A 16722-nucleotide genomic window follows, 5' to 3' on the forward strand; every position below is an offset into this window, starting at 1 on the left:
CTTCTGAAATAGAGGATGGTTTTGCATTCTTGACGAGGTTATTTAAAGGTAGATTAAGCTTCCAAATGAATCGATGGAGAAGAGTTACCTCATCCATCTTTAGAGCAAATCGGAGAATTTAACAAAAGTTTGGTTGCATTCTTTTAGGGTCTTCCTTTCTTGGGTTAGCTCCAAAAATTCATTCATTTTATCCTCTCGAAATCCTAGAGGACAAAACCTTTCACGAAGGTGTACTTTCATGTGGCAGCATCCCATAACTGATTCTGGTTCCAGTGCTTAGATTGACAACAGTGCTTCCAACTAATTCGGCATTTCTTATGATTTTTAGACGAGCAAAGATGAACTTGCTTCTTTCATTATATCCATGAAAAGTTCAAAACTATCAAATACTTATCATAGCACCACATCTAAAGGCACTCAAGATTAATACATCTGAGATCTTCATTTTTTGAGAATTACACATCTGGTGCCTTGGGATTGACACATCCAAAGATTATCAGGATTAACATGTCTAAGATTATTAGTTTTCTGAAAATTGCACATCTAGTATCTTGGGATTAACACATCTAAGAGCATGATCCTCTGGGAATTACACATCCGAAGTTAGACCCATGTTTGTCTGAGATGGGTTCAAGATCTTGGATGATAGTCCTAGTGTAAACCATGTCAACTATTCAAACCTTAATGGAGTTATAATCTTAATAATTTATAATATGCAAATTAATAAGATATATCCTGAAAATTTCTCTAAACAAAGTTTCGGTCTATCCTTCTAGTCGTTCAGTTCACTAATTTCTTAATTCGATCACCCTATGTTTTTCCTCAAAAGGTTTTCTCCCCAATATTATTTCTCAAATTTTATTATATAAATATCTTGCGTGTGCACCCCCAAGATACAAGCACAATTTTATAGGATGATTGTCTCAACATGTGAGGATATTCAAACCACTTCTATGGCCAGTAGAGATGATTGATTCGTCCTCATATGATAGACAATCACTTGTTTTAATCCCTTTGATAATTAACCTTTGAAAAACAAATCCTAGAAACTAAGATCGGCTCTGATACCATTTATAAGATTCTCCCCTTCCAAAATAGGGGAAACACTTAAGATGGTCTACTAAGTCTTAGCTTGGAGAAAATTTCCTACTCGTCGACACCTTGACCATGTAAAGATTCAAGGATACGATTTGTAGGTAAGACCTAGTCCTATCCCACAAGGGGAGTGTGGTCTTCTAAAAGTCAAATTACCTATAAGGTAATTGATCATAATTTGGGCAACTATTAATCTTGATTCCTAGAGACAACGCTTTTTTCCTCATCCATGCAACGCATAGCCGCTGGCCTAGTCTCCTCGAATAGAGTTCCTCGAGAACCTATTTATCTAGCGTAGGGCTTTCACTTAATTTGTTGGAAACCTACCCGACTAATTGGGTCCACCCGTCCATAGGATGGTGCTGTCGGGCATTCCATCCTCCCACTTTCCACCTTACTCACGCGTCAATTTGTTTTCTAATTAATCCTACCACACTGTTTGACATAAATAAACATGTTCCTTAATTAAGACCCTTTTCACAAGGTTCGTTAAAACAACCTTTTTTCACACTACAATAATGCCAAAGATAAGATTTATAAAAAAAGGTTTATACATAAATCAATTCCATACAAGCCAAACCAGCTCTCTTATTCTTTTCCTGTATACTGCCGATGATCTAGAATTCGGCCTTCCAGCCTCTACATGTTGGGCAAAACTCTATGGAACCATACACCTCATCGTTGGCCGTTAGCGAGGACTCAAGCCGGCCTATCGTCCCCTCAGGCTCCGTCGTTCGATTCTCCCGCCCCTCAGAGGGATGTCTACGCACTAGGGTGGGATAATTCATCGCACTAGCCTGGGCCCTCAGAACTAGGCAGCATCACAATCACTCGCCTTAATCGGTGAACCTCATTCTCCCAATGGTATGAGGGATACCATGGGCCAACTCCGGGCCTTACTAATGTCTCCACCGTCCGGCTACACAAGCACAAGAATGGGGCAGCGTCAAGGCAGGGAGAAGTTGTACCTGTATCTTAATTTAACCAAGATAACAATCCATTTACTCAACTAAACCATAAGACTAGAATCCATGTTACCTTCTTAAGAAAACAATCCTTTTCACAAAGATTTTAGCATTTCAACTTGAGATTGCGATAAGGCATTCTTTATTAAGACATATGCTGTTGTTTGAAAGAATACACACTTTAACTAGTAAATCAATCAACTAGATCACTATTAACAATTAATAGAGAAGCCGGGGGTATACCTCAACCCCTAAGAATGATATATAATTGAAAAATAAAATACATATATACCTTATAGAAATTTATCGTTTATCGTTGTCTTTGCTCGTTAATAAGAGTTTCAGAACTTGATATATGAGAATAGAGAGTCTTCTAATACCTTCTCTTATGAAATTGAAATCATCCCATCATCCCCAAGCTTTATCTCCTCTTACTCGTACTCGGACTTTTCTCTCTTTCGAAGATCTATAGCAAAATAGTCTTTTCTTGCAGGGCTTTGACATACTATTCTTTTTTTAAAAGAAAAGCTATGGAGTTTTGGTCTCTTCCTCCGAAAGACCATAGCAATCTAACCTTCTCTTCTAAGAGATTAGATAAGAATGAATGGATATATAAATCTCAAGCTCTAAGATTACCTTGAGGCTACTTGCTGCCTTCTTACAGTTTTCCCTGTGTAGAGACCCTGACAGAATCAGCAAATTGTTTCGGCCATAACTCTTTAATAAAAACTTAGAATATGGTCGTATAACCAGTCAAAAGAACCGGAAGGCATGTAGTCTACAAGCTAGCATGGGTAGAATAGGCAAAAACATCTGTATATAGCCGCAAACGTGCCATATTTAGAAACGCGTTGCTTTTTCACATTTTTAGTATGCATGGACTCTAAATATATAAAAGTACTCTAAATACGCTCCTATCACCTAAATTCGATTTTTTATTTTTGGAGATACTTATCTCTTAATATAACTATTCTTGTCTTCTTATTTCTTTTAGGATTTTTGGAGCTAATATTTTTATTCTAACACATTCCTAATGTTTCTAGTCTTATTATCTCACTCTCCTCTAAGTGCACTCTCTTTCCTTCTTGAAATCTATATTAAAAGAGACACATACATACATGGCTTGGGGAACTACTCGAATGACAAATGAGGTTTATCATACGTTGGTAAAAAATAAGAGTAGGCACATAGAAAAAGGCAAATTGAGCTTGGAGGTTGAGGAAGAGTAAAGCATGGTAGAGAATAGTAATCATGAATGGCTAAAAATTAAAGATGCCATATCAGGGAAAGGTTTTCTTGTGGCAGACTACCGAGGTAATTTTATCTTCTATGTTACTTATAAGGATACGAGTGTTCACCTATTTCGCTCGTGCCCTATTGCTAAGAAGGTATGGGACTTCATTGCTCGAGTTTGGGAGGCTATCACGACTACCTCATCCAAGGTGAGGGACTGGCTTTTTGGGAACCTCCCGAGAGGGGTTCGTGACCCTGAGTTTGAGCATCTTTGGATTGTATTTGCCCTTTCCCAAATAGGTAAGATGGTGTCTGGCAGAGTCTCCAGCAAGCTCACTGAGTTGCTGAAAAGGAAGGATCTCCGTAGTTTTCAGCGATGGCTGAAATTGGACATTAGAAAGGGCAGGCCCTTTCATGGCACTGCCGCTGACCCTCAAGCAATGCCTTCTTCATTTGTAGCAAAGCAGGTTTCCTCAAATGTATTTGATTTGAAATGCGCCCCTCAACTGGCCCTTGCAAGGGTTCTCGGATGCCCTTCCATGATACTAGCTCATGTCCTGCATCCAAATTGTGATGCAGACTGCAAGCATGTCATGCGTTCTCCCACACATGCATTTTTTGTAAAACTCAGTCATGTCCCCCATCAACAGATGTTTGCAAGGGTTTTGGAATGCCCTTCCATCATACCAGCTCATGTCCTGCATGTAGATTGTGATGCAGGCCCATGCAAGCATGTCATGAATTCTCTCACACGTGCATTTTCTGTACACCCCCACCCCATCAGGACTGAACCTCCTCATAATGGCATCCTGGACAGGCAGCATTGCCATTGGCCATTCAAAGATGAATGCTCGATGCAGGGTCTTGTAGTTGGGCTTTACAAGTGTAAATTTAGGAAGAGAAGAAACCTAAGTACATTGGCCTCACATGATTTGGAAAACCAGCCTGAGGGCACTTCTTGTACTGTAGAAACATTGGACACACAAACAGTCGGATCACAGGAAGGTCAAATAACTACAGAGAAGGCACTGGTTGTAGGAGCTGGAATAGCGTTAAATCTAGGTGGTCTCATCTCCAAGATTGGTGATGTAACAGAAAAGGTTGTTATAGAGGGTGAAGAGGAATCCATGGACATGGAGGAAAGCACAGTCAGTGAAGAGGAGTTTTATGATTACATTGAAGTGGAGGATAGCACCGATGAGTTACTGTCTGTGCTGGTGGACTTGGAAGAAAATCTCCCAGCTGAAGACCCTAGGATTTGTTGTACTTGCTTGAGGTTAGCAGAACTGTGTAATGATACGGATGGAAATCCAGAGAAAATTCTCGACTATGGACGAAAAGCTTTCCATAACTTTGATGCTGCTAAAGTTCCAATGAAAAGTGCAAGATCCCTGCTAATGATTGGAATTGCCCATTTCAAGATGGGGGAGTTCAAGCAAGCAGTGGCTCCACTAGAAAGATCAGCCATGATGATGGAAGAACTTGAGGTGCCCGTAGACAAACAGCAGGAACTAGCGGCTTTGCAGTATAATGTTCAAGCTGTTCTGGGCCAAGTCAAGTTGTCTCTTGGATGGCATCATGAGGGTTTACTTGATTTTCAAAAGGGCCTCACGGCAATGGAGAGAATCTTGCCGCCAGGAAACCCTCGTCTTGGAGCCTGCTACCAGCAAGTAGCAGAGGCATATATGCAGGCAAAAAACCCCGAGAAAGCATTAAGCTTGTGCCTGAAAGCACTGGCAGTCTATACAAACCATCATGGCCCCACTTCTGCTGAAGTAGCAGATTTAAGGTCACTTATGCTACTTCTCTACTATGAACTGGATGATTATGAGAAGGTTCTCTCTGAATGTCAACTAGCTGGACCTATTCTAGAGGATTTGGGGAAGTCTGAAGAGGCTATGAGCCTAAATCTGGAGTCTATGCAAGCTTTCTTTCACCTTGGAAAGCTCAACGAGGCTGTGACTAAGCTAAATGAAATTATAAAAAAGACTAAAGAAGAAAATCTTCTTCATGTAGAAGCATTGATTCTGCTTGTGAAAGCCTATGCTGGTCTGAAAGAGGACATGACTGCTGCTGAGTATTGCAAGAAGGCCTTGAATGTCTTGGAAAGAAACAAGCTCTCTTTTGAGTCTGCAAAAAGCCTGGTAAGATTGTCTATGGCATATGAGCGGCTGCAGAATTATGAGCAAGCCATGACGATCATTCAAAGGGCTCTTGAATTTTTCAAGCATTGTCCTGGAAAGGAAGCAGCTGCAGTTGCAGCAGATGTTGAAGGCCATACAGGTTTCCTGTTTCTTTGCATGGGCAAGCCTACTGAAGCTTTACCTTATCTGGAAAGGTCTGCCGCCAGAAAGAAGAGTATACATGGGCTAGAAAGTGTGGAGGTACTTGATGTTTGCAACCATCTTGGCGTTGCATATGCACATGCAGAGAAGCTTGATGAGGCATTGGCTGTGTTTGAAGCTGCCAAGATGATAGTAACCAAGAGCAGTGCAAGTGTTGATTCGATGGCAATCTATGTTTACAACAATCTTTCTCTCACATGCAGCATTCTTGGCAGGTAAGTGGGAATCTGCTTTCGTAGCTGGGTTGGATCCTCATACCTTTCATATAAAATCATGCAAGAATGATGGCTTTAGACCACCAGTAATTTTTGACAAAGTGATTACAGGATTATGTTTTCATGATAGTTTTTTATAGAGTTGCAGAGCAGTGAACAAGATGGATGTAGATGATAAGAAACAAGGATTAGATGGGTGGATGAATGAATGGATAATATAGATACTTTGGAATGTAATGTTCTTGTTGGACAGCTGTTGTTACGAAACCACTAAGAGTCATCTAGGAGACAATTGATGCACAACTCATAATCCAAATGTGTCGCACAAACACACACACAGCTTGATGGTGTTCCTTCTTCGAAGACAGTAGACCATTTGTTACTGCCTGGAAGCTATCCTGTCTCCTGGCAACCACATTGATTTAGCTAGAAGGAAGAGGATGAGAATGCCAGATAGTTGCAAGAGTATCTCAATAAGGGCTTTGTTCAATCGAGCAAGTCTCCACAGAGTGCATAATTCTTAAGACGGTCGTATGTGTTTCTCTTACAAGCGGTTGAACAAACTCACGGTGAAGAACATATATCATTTACTAAGGATGGATGGCCTTGTAGATCGTCTTTAGGGGGTGATATATTTTACGAAGGTTGATCCAAGGCTAGGCTATCATCAGATAAGAATAAAACCTGAGGATGTGCCTTGGACTACGTTTCTGACGCGGTACGGTCATTATGAATTTTTGGTTTTACCATTCGGTTTAACCAATGCTTTAGCTCCTTTCCAATAGAGGATGAACCATTTATTTCATCCATATTTGGGAAAGTAAATTATGATCTTCCTGGATGACACACACATTGATTTACATTAGATCACATACAACATCTCAAGGTCGTCTTGGAGATTCTGAGATGAGAGAAAAGAACTTTTGTATGTGGGTCTCGGTCGATGGTGTAAGAATTGACTCAGATAAGATTTGAAAAGTTCTTGAATGGCCTATTCAACGAATGATTAGGCAAGTGAAATCATTTTGGGGTTTCATTGGCTTATTCAAGAAGTTCATTGAGGCTTATGCCAAGATTGTAGCCCCGCTGACTCAGCTTTTTAAAGGAGTGAGAAGCAAGAAAGGCAAGATAAATCCTCCAGAGGTTTGGAATGAGATACTTGATCGTGTTTTTGAGCACTGAAGCCATCTCAGCGCCTATGTTGTGGATCTAAGTAAGTTGTTCGTGGTTGAGATGGATGCCATCAATTTTGCAAATAGTGTAGCCTTACTGCAGGGTGGGAGATCTGTAGCCTCCTTTTAGAACAAGAAGCTTTCAAACACAGATGCGGTATCCTACCCTAGAAAGAAACTTCTTGTAGTGATCCATATAAGATTCAACTTTCTTGGTCTTCAAACGGTCATGTACCAATGGATCCTCGCGGCGGTAGAGATTCAATTCTTGTTGTTGTGCATGGAGAAGAGCCTGCATACGAGTAAGTTCAGTCCTCAAGACTATGGACTCTTCTTCCTGCATCTTCTCTTTGCCACGGATGGCTGTCCCACATATTCACGTTCCCTATTGTGCACCACATGAGTTTGCTCATCCTGTAAAGCATTGGAGACATGCATCATTGTCCTTGCCTCTTGTGTTAGCATCTCCAACATTCATTGTATGGCTGTCCATAATGTTCTAAGTGTAGAGATAGCTAGTGTTCACGGTGATCGTCTCTCAGGATAGAAGTGAAAGAGAACCGTATGCTCTGATACCAATGGAACTTGGTTGAACACAATGCTAATCAATACACTTAAATACACTAAGATTTGATGGATACTTGCTCAAATACAAGAAGTAAATTGCTAAATTGACAAGAGACACACAATGAGCCGGAACGGCCGACCCCTCCCTCAAATAAAGTATATTGATCTTGGGAGAATCAAGTACATAGTGTCATGGGCATTTCTGACTAGATTTCCATACCAATGCATATGAATACAGTATTGCAAACAAGTGGTTGTCGATGTAGACTTGCAATCCACACTACCCTCTCGAGTGTCCATGTTCCCTACCATCTGCTCTCTATTGTTCCACCAACACATGGTAGCAACAATCTGCAAGAGAGCACGTAGGACAAGAGAACACTACACAGGGTATGTGGTCTTGTAATGTGGTTCCTCCCTCCTGCAACTTGCTCCCATATTTAAGCATAAAAGCTTACCAATAGCAAGTAGAGTCGATGACAACGGAAGTCTTCGCTCGCGATGGAAGTCCTTGGAGTGTTGAGATCTTCGATTTGTTGCATTTCTTCACAACAAAAGTCTTCAAGAGGATGAAGGGAACCTTGGGAAAGCTTCCCCTATGGTTCAACTTGAGAAAGGAGGGCTGAAATTAGGGTTTCAGCAAAAAGACCAGAAATTACAGCAATAAAGAGAGTTGTTTTGCTGAATTTCAGTCATTGGGAGTGTGTAGGAGAGTGATTAGCATCCGGAAACACTCTTGGAAGCTTGAAAAACATCTTAGCAAGCTTGGAAATGGAGTTGGGAAGGAGAAAAGTGCAAAAAATGCAGCCCAACAGTCCTCATGAAGGAGGCGCCAATCTCTAGAGAGAGGAGGAGAAGTGAGGTGGTGAGTTGTCCAGTGTAGGTGGCAGGCAAGTGCTTTGTGGAGCAAGCTAGAGTGGACACATGGGTGGTTCATAGTCACAGGGGACGGACGGGACGAGTGCTTGGAACGGAGGGATGCCGAAACGGGATGGACCGGCGACGGGGACGGACGGACGTCCCCTAGGAAGCATCGCTCACAGGGGACGAGGACGGGGACACCGGTGGGGGACGGCTCTGTGGGGGGACGGCAAGGAGCTGTTGTGCGTTTTTCTGCCGTTGCGCTCGCCATTTCTAGCCGTTTTGCAGTCGTCATTTCTAGCCGTTGCAGTCGCTGTTTCTAGCCGTTTATGGCTGTTGGCTTGGCCATTTATGGCTTGGGCCTTGGCCCTTGAGCCTTTGAGGTTGGCCCTCTCTCTCTCTCTCTTGCCCTTGAGGCTTGCCTCTCTCTCTTGCCTATCTATATAAGAACAAGCCTCTACAAGGCTACAAGCGCACACAACTTTCAAGCTTTCAAGCTTCTTCTAGCTTCCAACTTCCAAGTTCCAAGCCTCTCACACAAGGCCCACGGGCCGCCGCCCTACTCTCTAGACTCTCTCTCTCTCTCTCTCTCTCACCTCTCCCTCAAGCCTCTCGAGTCTTGAGTCTTCCAACTTCCAAGCCTCTAGGCTCTAGGCCTCTCTCTCTCTCTCTCTCTCTCATTCCTCAAGGCTCAAGAGTCAAGCCATCTTCAACCATGGCATCCTCCTCACGTGTCGGGGCTTCCCATAGAAGGACAACGGGATGGACATGGTGGGAGGAGGTTAACTACACCCCATCCGTTCATGGAGGCGGTTCTCGGCCATGGGTATGCAAGCTTTGCCCGTACCGGCGAACGGGTGGCGCCAACAAAGTGCGAGCCCACCTCTTGCATGAGAGTGGGCATGAGGTGAGGTTTTGCACGAATGTCACGCCCGAGAAGAGACGGGAACTTCTTGACAAGCTTAGCGTCTACAAGGCAGTCGAAGCGACAAGAAGGACACCACGAGTGGCCCTGGATCCCGCGACGGTGGGGAGAGGAACTCAAGCCTCTACAATGGAGTCATGTGGTGGATCGGGATCATGCACACCATCACCTTCACCATCAAGTCGGAATGTTACTCCATCCACGACGCCGGCACCCTCCATCTCCACGGCCTCTCAACCATTACGTGGCCCACGACGACAATCTACACTTGGGGAGAATTGGAACCCCAAGTTGAAGGAGGAGGTGGATATGGCGGTGGCCCGCTTCTTCTTCCACGACCACATTGCCTTTCAAGCGGCTAGGTAAAGTGCAATCGATCATTGCCAATTCATCATTCATGTTTTCATCATCCTAGTCCCCTTCTCATTAGTAAATTACTTTCTTGAATAGGTCGGAATACTTCAAGGTCATGGTTAAGAAGATTGGGGAGTATGGCTCAACCTATACGCCCCCCTCATCCGAGAGCTTGCGCACTACATTGCTCGAGAAGGAGAAGCGCATTGTAGAGCAAGCGGTCGACAACACAAAGCGGCAATGGGAGAGGAACGGAGTCTCCCTCATTGTGGATGGATGGAGTGACACCCGCAAGAAGAGTATTCACGGCGTGGTTGCATATTCCCGCAGAGAGATGTACTTCATCTCATCTCATGATGCATCCGGCACTGGGAAGAGCGCAAATGTGCTTGCGACGGAGTGGGCTACCACCATGGAGATCGTTGGCCTCGAGCATGTAGTGGGCTTTGTTGTGGATGGGGAGCCTTCCAATAGAGCGACGGGAGCTATTCTCCAAGATATGTATGGACATGTCACGGTGTCCTTTTGTATGGCTCATTGCCTAAACAACCTCCTCAAGGACATCGGGGCATTACCATGGATCAGCCCGCTCATTTGAGGAGGCCAACACCATGGTCTCCTTTGTCCTCAACCACCAAAGACTTCGGCATGAGTTCAACAAGAGGTCCTGTCTCTCTCTCCTCAAATATTCCGACACCCGGTTTGCCTACAACTTTCTCATGTTGGGCCGGTTGAAGGATTGTAGCGGTGCTTTGAGGGGGCTTTTCCTTAGCGACGAGTTTGTCGCCATGCAAGAGTCCCGTACAAACACTGGCCAAGAGTGTAGGCTATGGGTGGATGACGCCTCTTGGTGGGAGCGTGTGAAGACCACAGATGCTATGGTGAGGCCCATAGTCCACCTATTGAGGATTGTAGACGCTATGCAACCATGCAGGCTTAGTTAGTACGAAAGGTACGATACGGTACGGTACGATAAAATACGGTACTAATTGGTACCTTAAAATTTTTGAGGTACGGTACGATATTAGTACGTTTTTTTTTAAAAAAAAATACTTCCTAAACTTAAAAATTATAGACAAGAAGTTACAAAATAGTAGAACCATTAACATAATGTCATCATGCCATTAGAGTACAAAATTGCTACAAAAGGATAGGCCAAAAACTCATGACATGGGCGACCGCCAACATGCGTACATACATGATACTACATACAATACATCATCAGTGGGCTAGAAGGAGATAGATGCCCAATGCCTAGAGAGCTATAACATATCAAAAGTCTACATCATCACCAACATCTGCATGATCATCAACATGATCACTACTAGAGTGTCCATCAAGAGAGCTCTCTCAAGAGGACTCTTCGAAGGTGGACGAGACACTCTGGGGATCATTCTCGCTAAGTAGGTTCCTCTCTGATCAACATAGCAGCCCAACTCCTCTAGAAAGGCATTGTGCTCATCAACTGGCACAGCTTGAAGCATATATGCATCCCGATCTTGTCGAAGCTCCCTATCGGTGCAAACTACTGGAGACTTGTAGGCTGGATGTACCAATGCTGCAAACCCGTGGATTGGTTTGTGCATCCACCTCCATATCTTCTATGCAATCTCCATGATTTGTGCTCGCTCATCAAATGTAATGTCTGTGCAAGCCTCCAGCTCCACAAGGGCAGCTCTAAAGAAGTGGACAAGAAGGCCCATGGTGGACCCCTCGCATTCTGTCATCCGCAAGAGCCTATAGAATGGAGTCATAGCAATGACAATTGCTCGGACTCTAGTCCAAAATCTCTCCTCTAGGCAAAAGCGTTGCATGGCTTTGGCCTCTTCAGTGACATGCTCATCCCATTCGTTCCACATGGTGGAAACAACTGTCTGGCGAAGGGCGGGCCTCACATCGTATAGACGTTCCAAAACCAGCCACATGTAGGCAAAGTGGGTGGCCGATGGCTTCTTCAAGTCAAGCCTGCTATGCTCACGAAACATAGCAAGCACCTTCACCTTTAGCATGAAGAAGTTGACAATAGATGTAGCTTGTTGCACAATCCTCTTCACCCACCCGAGCTTCGCCACATCCTCCATGAGTAAGTCAATGCAATGACTCGCACATGGAGTCCACACAATGGTGGGGAATTCCGCCTCAAGCAAGCGGCCCATGCGTCGACAATTTGATGCATTGTCGGTGATGACTTGCACCACGTTTTAAGCCCCAACCTACATGGTAGATAAATCATATGAGTTGAGGGCTTTGCACAAATGACAAAATCAGCCACACTTAAGTAAAATAATGCTTACCTCTATGATCGCTTGCCTAATATGGCGGTAGATGAAACTCCCGGTAGTCTTTCTCCCCCTTCTCCCGGTGTCAACCGCACGCAAGAAGTATGTGCCAAGCGGGCAAGACACAAGGATGTTGATAATGCCACGCTTCCTTTGATCACTCCATCCATCTGTGAGAATAGAACATCCATACTTCATCCATGCGGCTCGAATCGGGTCAACGGCTCGATCAATTCTCTCCTTCTCTTCATCAATCTTCCTCGTGCGCATAGCCGTGTAAGAGACCCCCGTCCACCCCTCACATGGGCCCACATTCGCAATCGCCGTCACCATCTTCTTCCATTGCTCCTTTTGGAGTACATTGAAGGCAAGATTGCATTCAATAATGGTGCGAGCAATCTCTATCTCCGCAAGGCGTTGCCGCTCCTTAAGAAATGCAACCGAACCTCTCACACTACCCGTGACTTGGTGGAGAGAGGGTTGCACCCCTTCACGCTCCACCACCCTTTGCCTTTTGCCCGGTGCGGAGGCGGACCGTGAATCCGTGGAAGTGGCAGTGGTGGCCGCTTCATCATGTGCCGATGGTGGTGCTAGCGGTGGTGCCGGTATGTGTGTTGATGATGCTCCTCGACTTGAATTTGAGCCGCCGCTCATCTTCCACGAAATGTCATCGGCAATGCTTTGCGGAATCTCCTTGCATGGGCAACTTGTCCCCCAATCTTTAAAAGGTGCTGGAGAAGCCTTGTTGCACCACTGGTGTATGACTTGCCGCAATATCGGCATGTCCAATGATGGGAGTTGGACTTCTTGGTGTCCTTATCCACATTGAGGCAATGCAAATAAAAAGCCTCATGCTTCTCCCGAGGCATGATGGATAAGAGAAGGGCTAAAGCGTGGAGTAGAGGAGAGAGCGTAGAGAAGATGAAGTATGGGAAGAGCTTGGAGGAAAAGAACTTGGAGTAGACGCTCAAGTGGGATGGAAGGAGCTTGGAGGGGGTGGAGGAGAGGCTTGGTCCTTGAGGCTTGGAGTAGATGGAGGGTGGTGGAGGAGAGGCTTGGAGTAGATGGAGGAGAGGCTTGGTCCTTGAGGCTTTTATAGAAGGACTCAGGAGAGATGAAAGGAAAACAGCCAAAAAAATGGGTAGAAAAACGGCTATTTCCAACGGGCAGAAACAGGGCAAAATCGTACCTGATCGTACGGATACGTACGGTACCGTACGAAACGAATCGTACGGACGATCTGATCCGTACGACGTACGAAACTAAGCCTGCAACCATGCATAGGCAAGGTCTACGAGGCCATGGATCACATGATAGAGAAGTTGAAAGACTTTGTGCCTGACGAAGACAGATACGAGGAGATCCATGCCTTGTGTCTAGGAAGGTGGAATTCCTACTACTCTCCATTGCATGCAGCAGCTTATGTGGTGGACCCAGAATGCCAGGGCAACAAGCAAGATAGCGACCGGGAGGTGAGCGCTGGATGGAGGATCATCTTGGATCGTCTTGTGCCTGATGCATCAGTCAGGCGCAAGATCAGGGACCAGCTTTCGATGTACAGGTCATTTCATGGCTCCTATGGCTGTCATGATGCACAGGTTGACCGCTCCAAAGTTGGTGCTGCTCTATGGTGGGAGGACTTTGGTTCGGATGGACCGGAGCTGCAGCAGCTTGCCATCCGCATACTTAGCCAGGCCGTTAGCTCCTCGTGCTTGGAGCAACTTTGGAGTACCTATAGCCACATTGTCTCTAGGAAGAGGAACCGACTTGGGGTAGAGCGTACCAATGACCTTGTCTTCGTCAGCGCGAACTTGCGAATGCTTTGCAAGAGCGTGACCAAGAAGGCAGATTCCTTCACCGAGTAGGAGATGAGTTAACAAGAAGAGCAACAAGAGGATGAGGTGCAGGAGCAGCATGCTAGTGAGGATGAGCTTGATGCTTCTTTGGCACAAGCTACCCATGACCATGAGGTGAGCACTTCACGTCAATGATCATTCATGGATCATGATTCATGGGCCTTACTACTTAGCTCTAGCCTCTAGCCTCTAGTCTTCAGCACTTTTTTGTCATTGACTCATTTGAGTCCGTCCATGTATTCTGCCTCCTTAAGGCTTAGTCCTGACTCTTGAGTCACGACTCATTTTGTATCTACTTAATTATTAATATGACTCAAAAGCTTACCATTTTAGTGTAAATTTGTGCTCATTTTGATGTACTTCCAAAGTAGAATAAGTGTAGAGTAGAAAAATTTTTTAAAAAAGTATTTTTTGAGTGTCGTTCCCTCCCCCATCCCCGTTCCCTACTTATGGCCGTCCCCCGTCTCGTCCCCGTCCCCGTCCCCCGTCCCTTGTGACTATGGGCTGGTTACTCCCTTTGTACAAAGGGGATAACGTCTGGGCGGTGGACATTGGGTTATGTCCACCTCGGGACATCAGTGTGTGTAAACACCGTGGTCATAATTTATAAGTGAGTTTTGGTCGCCCAAAACGTAATGAAGTGTGTACACACTCACTTATAAATTAATGCTAACTCCTAAGGCTAGGTTTATGACCAATACTTACCACCTGTCACATGCCACATAACCATGCCAGCAGACAGTTTCACACGCACGGTTCGCGGGCGGGCGTCCCCTTACCCAGAACTACACATTGGTCAAGCAAGCATGAAAACAGTATGCAATTTCAATTGCAAGCAAGCACATAAAGATGCTATGCAATGCAGCATTGGTATGGACAATCCCCGTTCATGAGACTATACCAAAATAGACGTGCTCCAAGCAAGTACACGAGGTACCAGACCCAATGGAACACCAATCCACCAAGCATTTCCGGGCATGTACATAGAGGCACAAGTCCCAACGGAAAGCCAAGTCCACAGTATCACATGAGTGGCATCAATCCCCGGCATAAACAACTGCCATGGACACCAGTCCAATATACATACATGATAAGAAAGCACAGGTGGACCAATTGGGTGGCCAAATGGTGACAAAGCCACGCGTGACTGATCCGTGCACAATTGCATAGCAACCTGAGGCGATCCCCCTCTAGTCACTCTCATCTCTAGAGGGGGATCGCCTCAAGTTGCTATGCAATCTCTTATCTTGTAGAGCCTATCCAAGACCAAGAATATTAGGCAAACCTGGTCTTGGAGGGTCTCACCATATCCAAAGGGCTATGGCTCCGAAAGAAGCATCAGGCAAGAGCCTGATGCTTCTTGCGGAAGAAGGTGGTGATCTTTACAGCATCTGCAACAATGGGCTGCACCCAAACAAGCTTCCCAATGTCTTCCATAAGTAAATCAAGACAATGGGCAGCACATGGAGTCCACACTATATGTGGAAACTCTGCCTCGACCATTTGACCCATTGCCTTGCAGTTAGAGGCGTTGTCGGTCACCACCTGCACAACATTGTCCTCCCCAACCTCAAGGATAGCCTGTCGAATGTGGCCATAAATGAACTCCCCAGTGATCCTGTCTCCTGCTCTCCCTGCATCCACGGCACGCAAGAAATAGGTGCCCAAGCAAGATGACACGAGGATATTGATTATGTGCCTCTTGCGAATGTCTGCCCACCCATCTGAAATAATAGTGCATCCAAACTCCTGCCAACCTGCTTTCACAGGAGTGAGCACCTTGTCTATCAAGGCCTTCTGCTCATCCAACATGGATGTACGCATCTTCGTATACTCAAGACCTGTCCACGGCTCAGTAGGCCCTACCTGCGCAATTGCTTTCACCATTCTTTTCCATTGGTCTATCCTTAACACATTGAAGGATATATTACACTCAATAAGAGTACGACAAATCTCCATTTCTACCACCCTTTGCCGCTCCTTTACCCAAGCTTGTGATGAGATACAAGAACGCAGAGTGGATTGCTTTGATGCCTCCCCTGTACCTCTCGCATCTTGTGGCAGGAGGTCCTCATCATCGGCAATACGTGCCCTCTTCTTGCCTGTGGTGGATTGGGCTGAAGCCAAAAGACTTTCACCCTCATCTAGTGTACCTGAACCTGTAACATCTCCAATAAAAGCATCATGGAGAGCATCTTGCGTACTTTCACCACCTCTAACACTGCTTGCACCACCCATTGCAGGACGATTCTCCGCAATCAATTGGTCCCTCAAAGCTTGTGGTATTTTATCACATGGACCACATTTGATTGGTGCACCCGATACCTGTCATGTGCTTGATGACGCGAGTTATGGTGCTAGTGTACTGCTCCCCGCAATACTTGCATGCCCATAGCTGAGTACCTGACCCTTGCTGAGAAGGGGTGTTAACAACCCTCAGGACATTGGTGTGGATTGCCCAGTTCGGGTTAGTCTTGTGCGGCATGATGAAGTCTGGGCGGGAGAGAGAGCGAGGAAATTTGCTGTGCAAAGTTTTGCAGGTACACACAGGACACTCGATTTTGCAAGTACACACAAAATGCCCAAAATTAAATGCAACGTGGTCGCTTATCTACAATCGCCTGAACACGCGCCTCGCCACACACGCCACATATTTTTATTTTTTTTAAATGATTGCGTATGGATCCGTACCGTACCGTACCGTACCGTACGGCTGTACCGTACTGTACGGATCCGTACGTACGTACGGCAGCAACCTTGTAGAGATGTCATCACCTCCCATCTTCCCAGCCATGGGCATGCATTCTGACCTTGCCAGTGAAGAAGATACATCTCAGGACCCTGTCAAATCTGTC

At 45.3% G+C, this 16722-nt stretch overlaps 1 protein-coding gene across 1 annotated transcript in view; it reads left to right on the plus strand.

Annotated features, from left to right (window-relative positions):
- The first annotated feature begins 3522 nt into the window (after positions 1-3522).
- The window catches only part of LOC147619422 (protein KINESIN LIGHT CHAIN-RELATED 3-like), a 34038-nt gene continuing 20838 nt past the window's right edge, over positions 3523-16722 (plus strand). Inside the window, exon 1 of the mRNA XM_086773068.1 lies at positions 3523-5853. Within this exon, the coding sequence (XP_086629194.1) occupies positions 3599-5853 (2255 nt within the window). The 5' untranslated portion in view covers positions 3523-3598. The remainder of the gene's footprint in view (positions 5854-16722) is intronic.

This window comes from Cibotium barometz, chromosome 33 (assembly GCF_041138505.1).
Source record: "Cibotium barometz isolate CiBa-2024 chromosome 33, ASM4113850v1, whole genome shotgun sequence".
NCBI classification, from domain to species: Eukaryota; Viridiplantae; Streptophyta; class Polypodiopsida; order Cyatheales; family Cibotiaceae; genus Cibotium; species Cibotium barometz.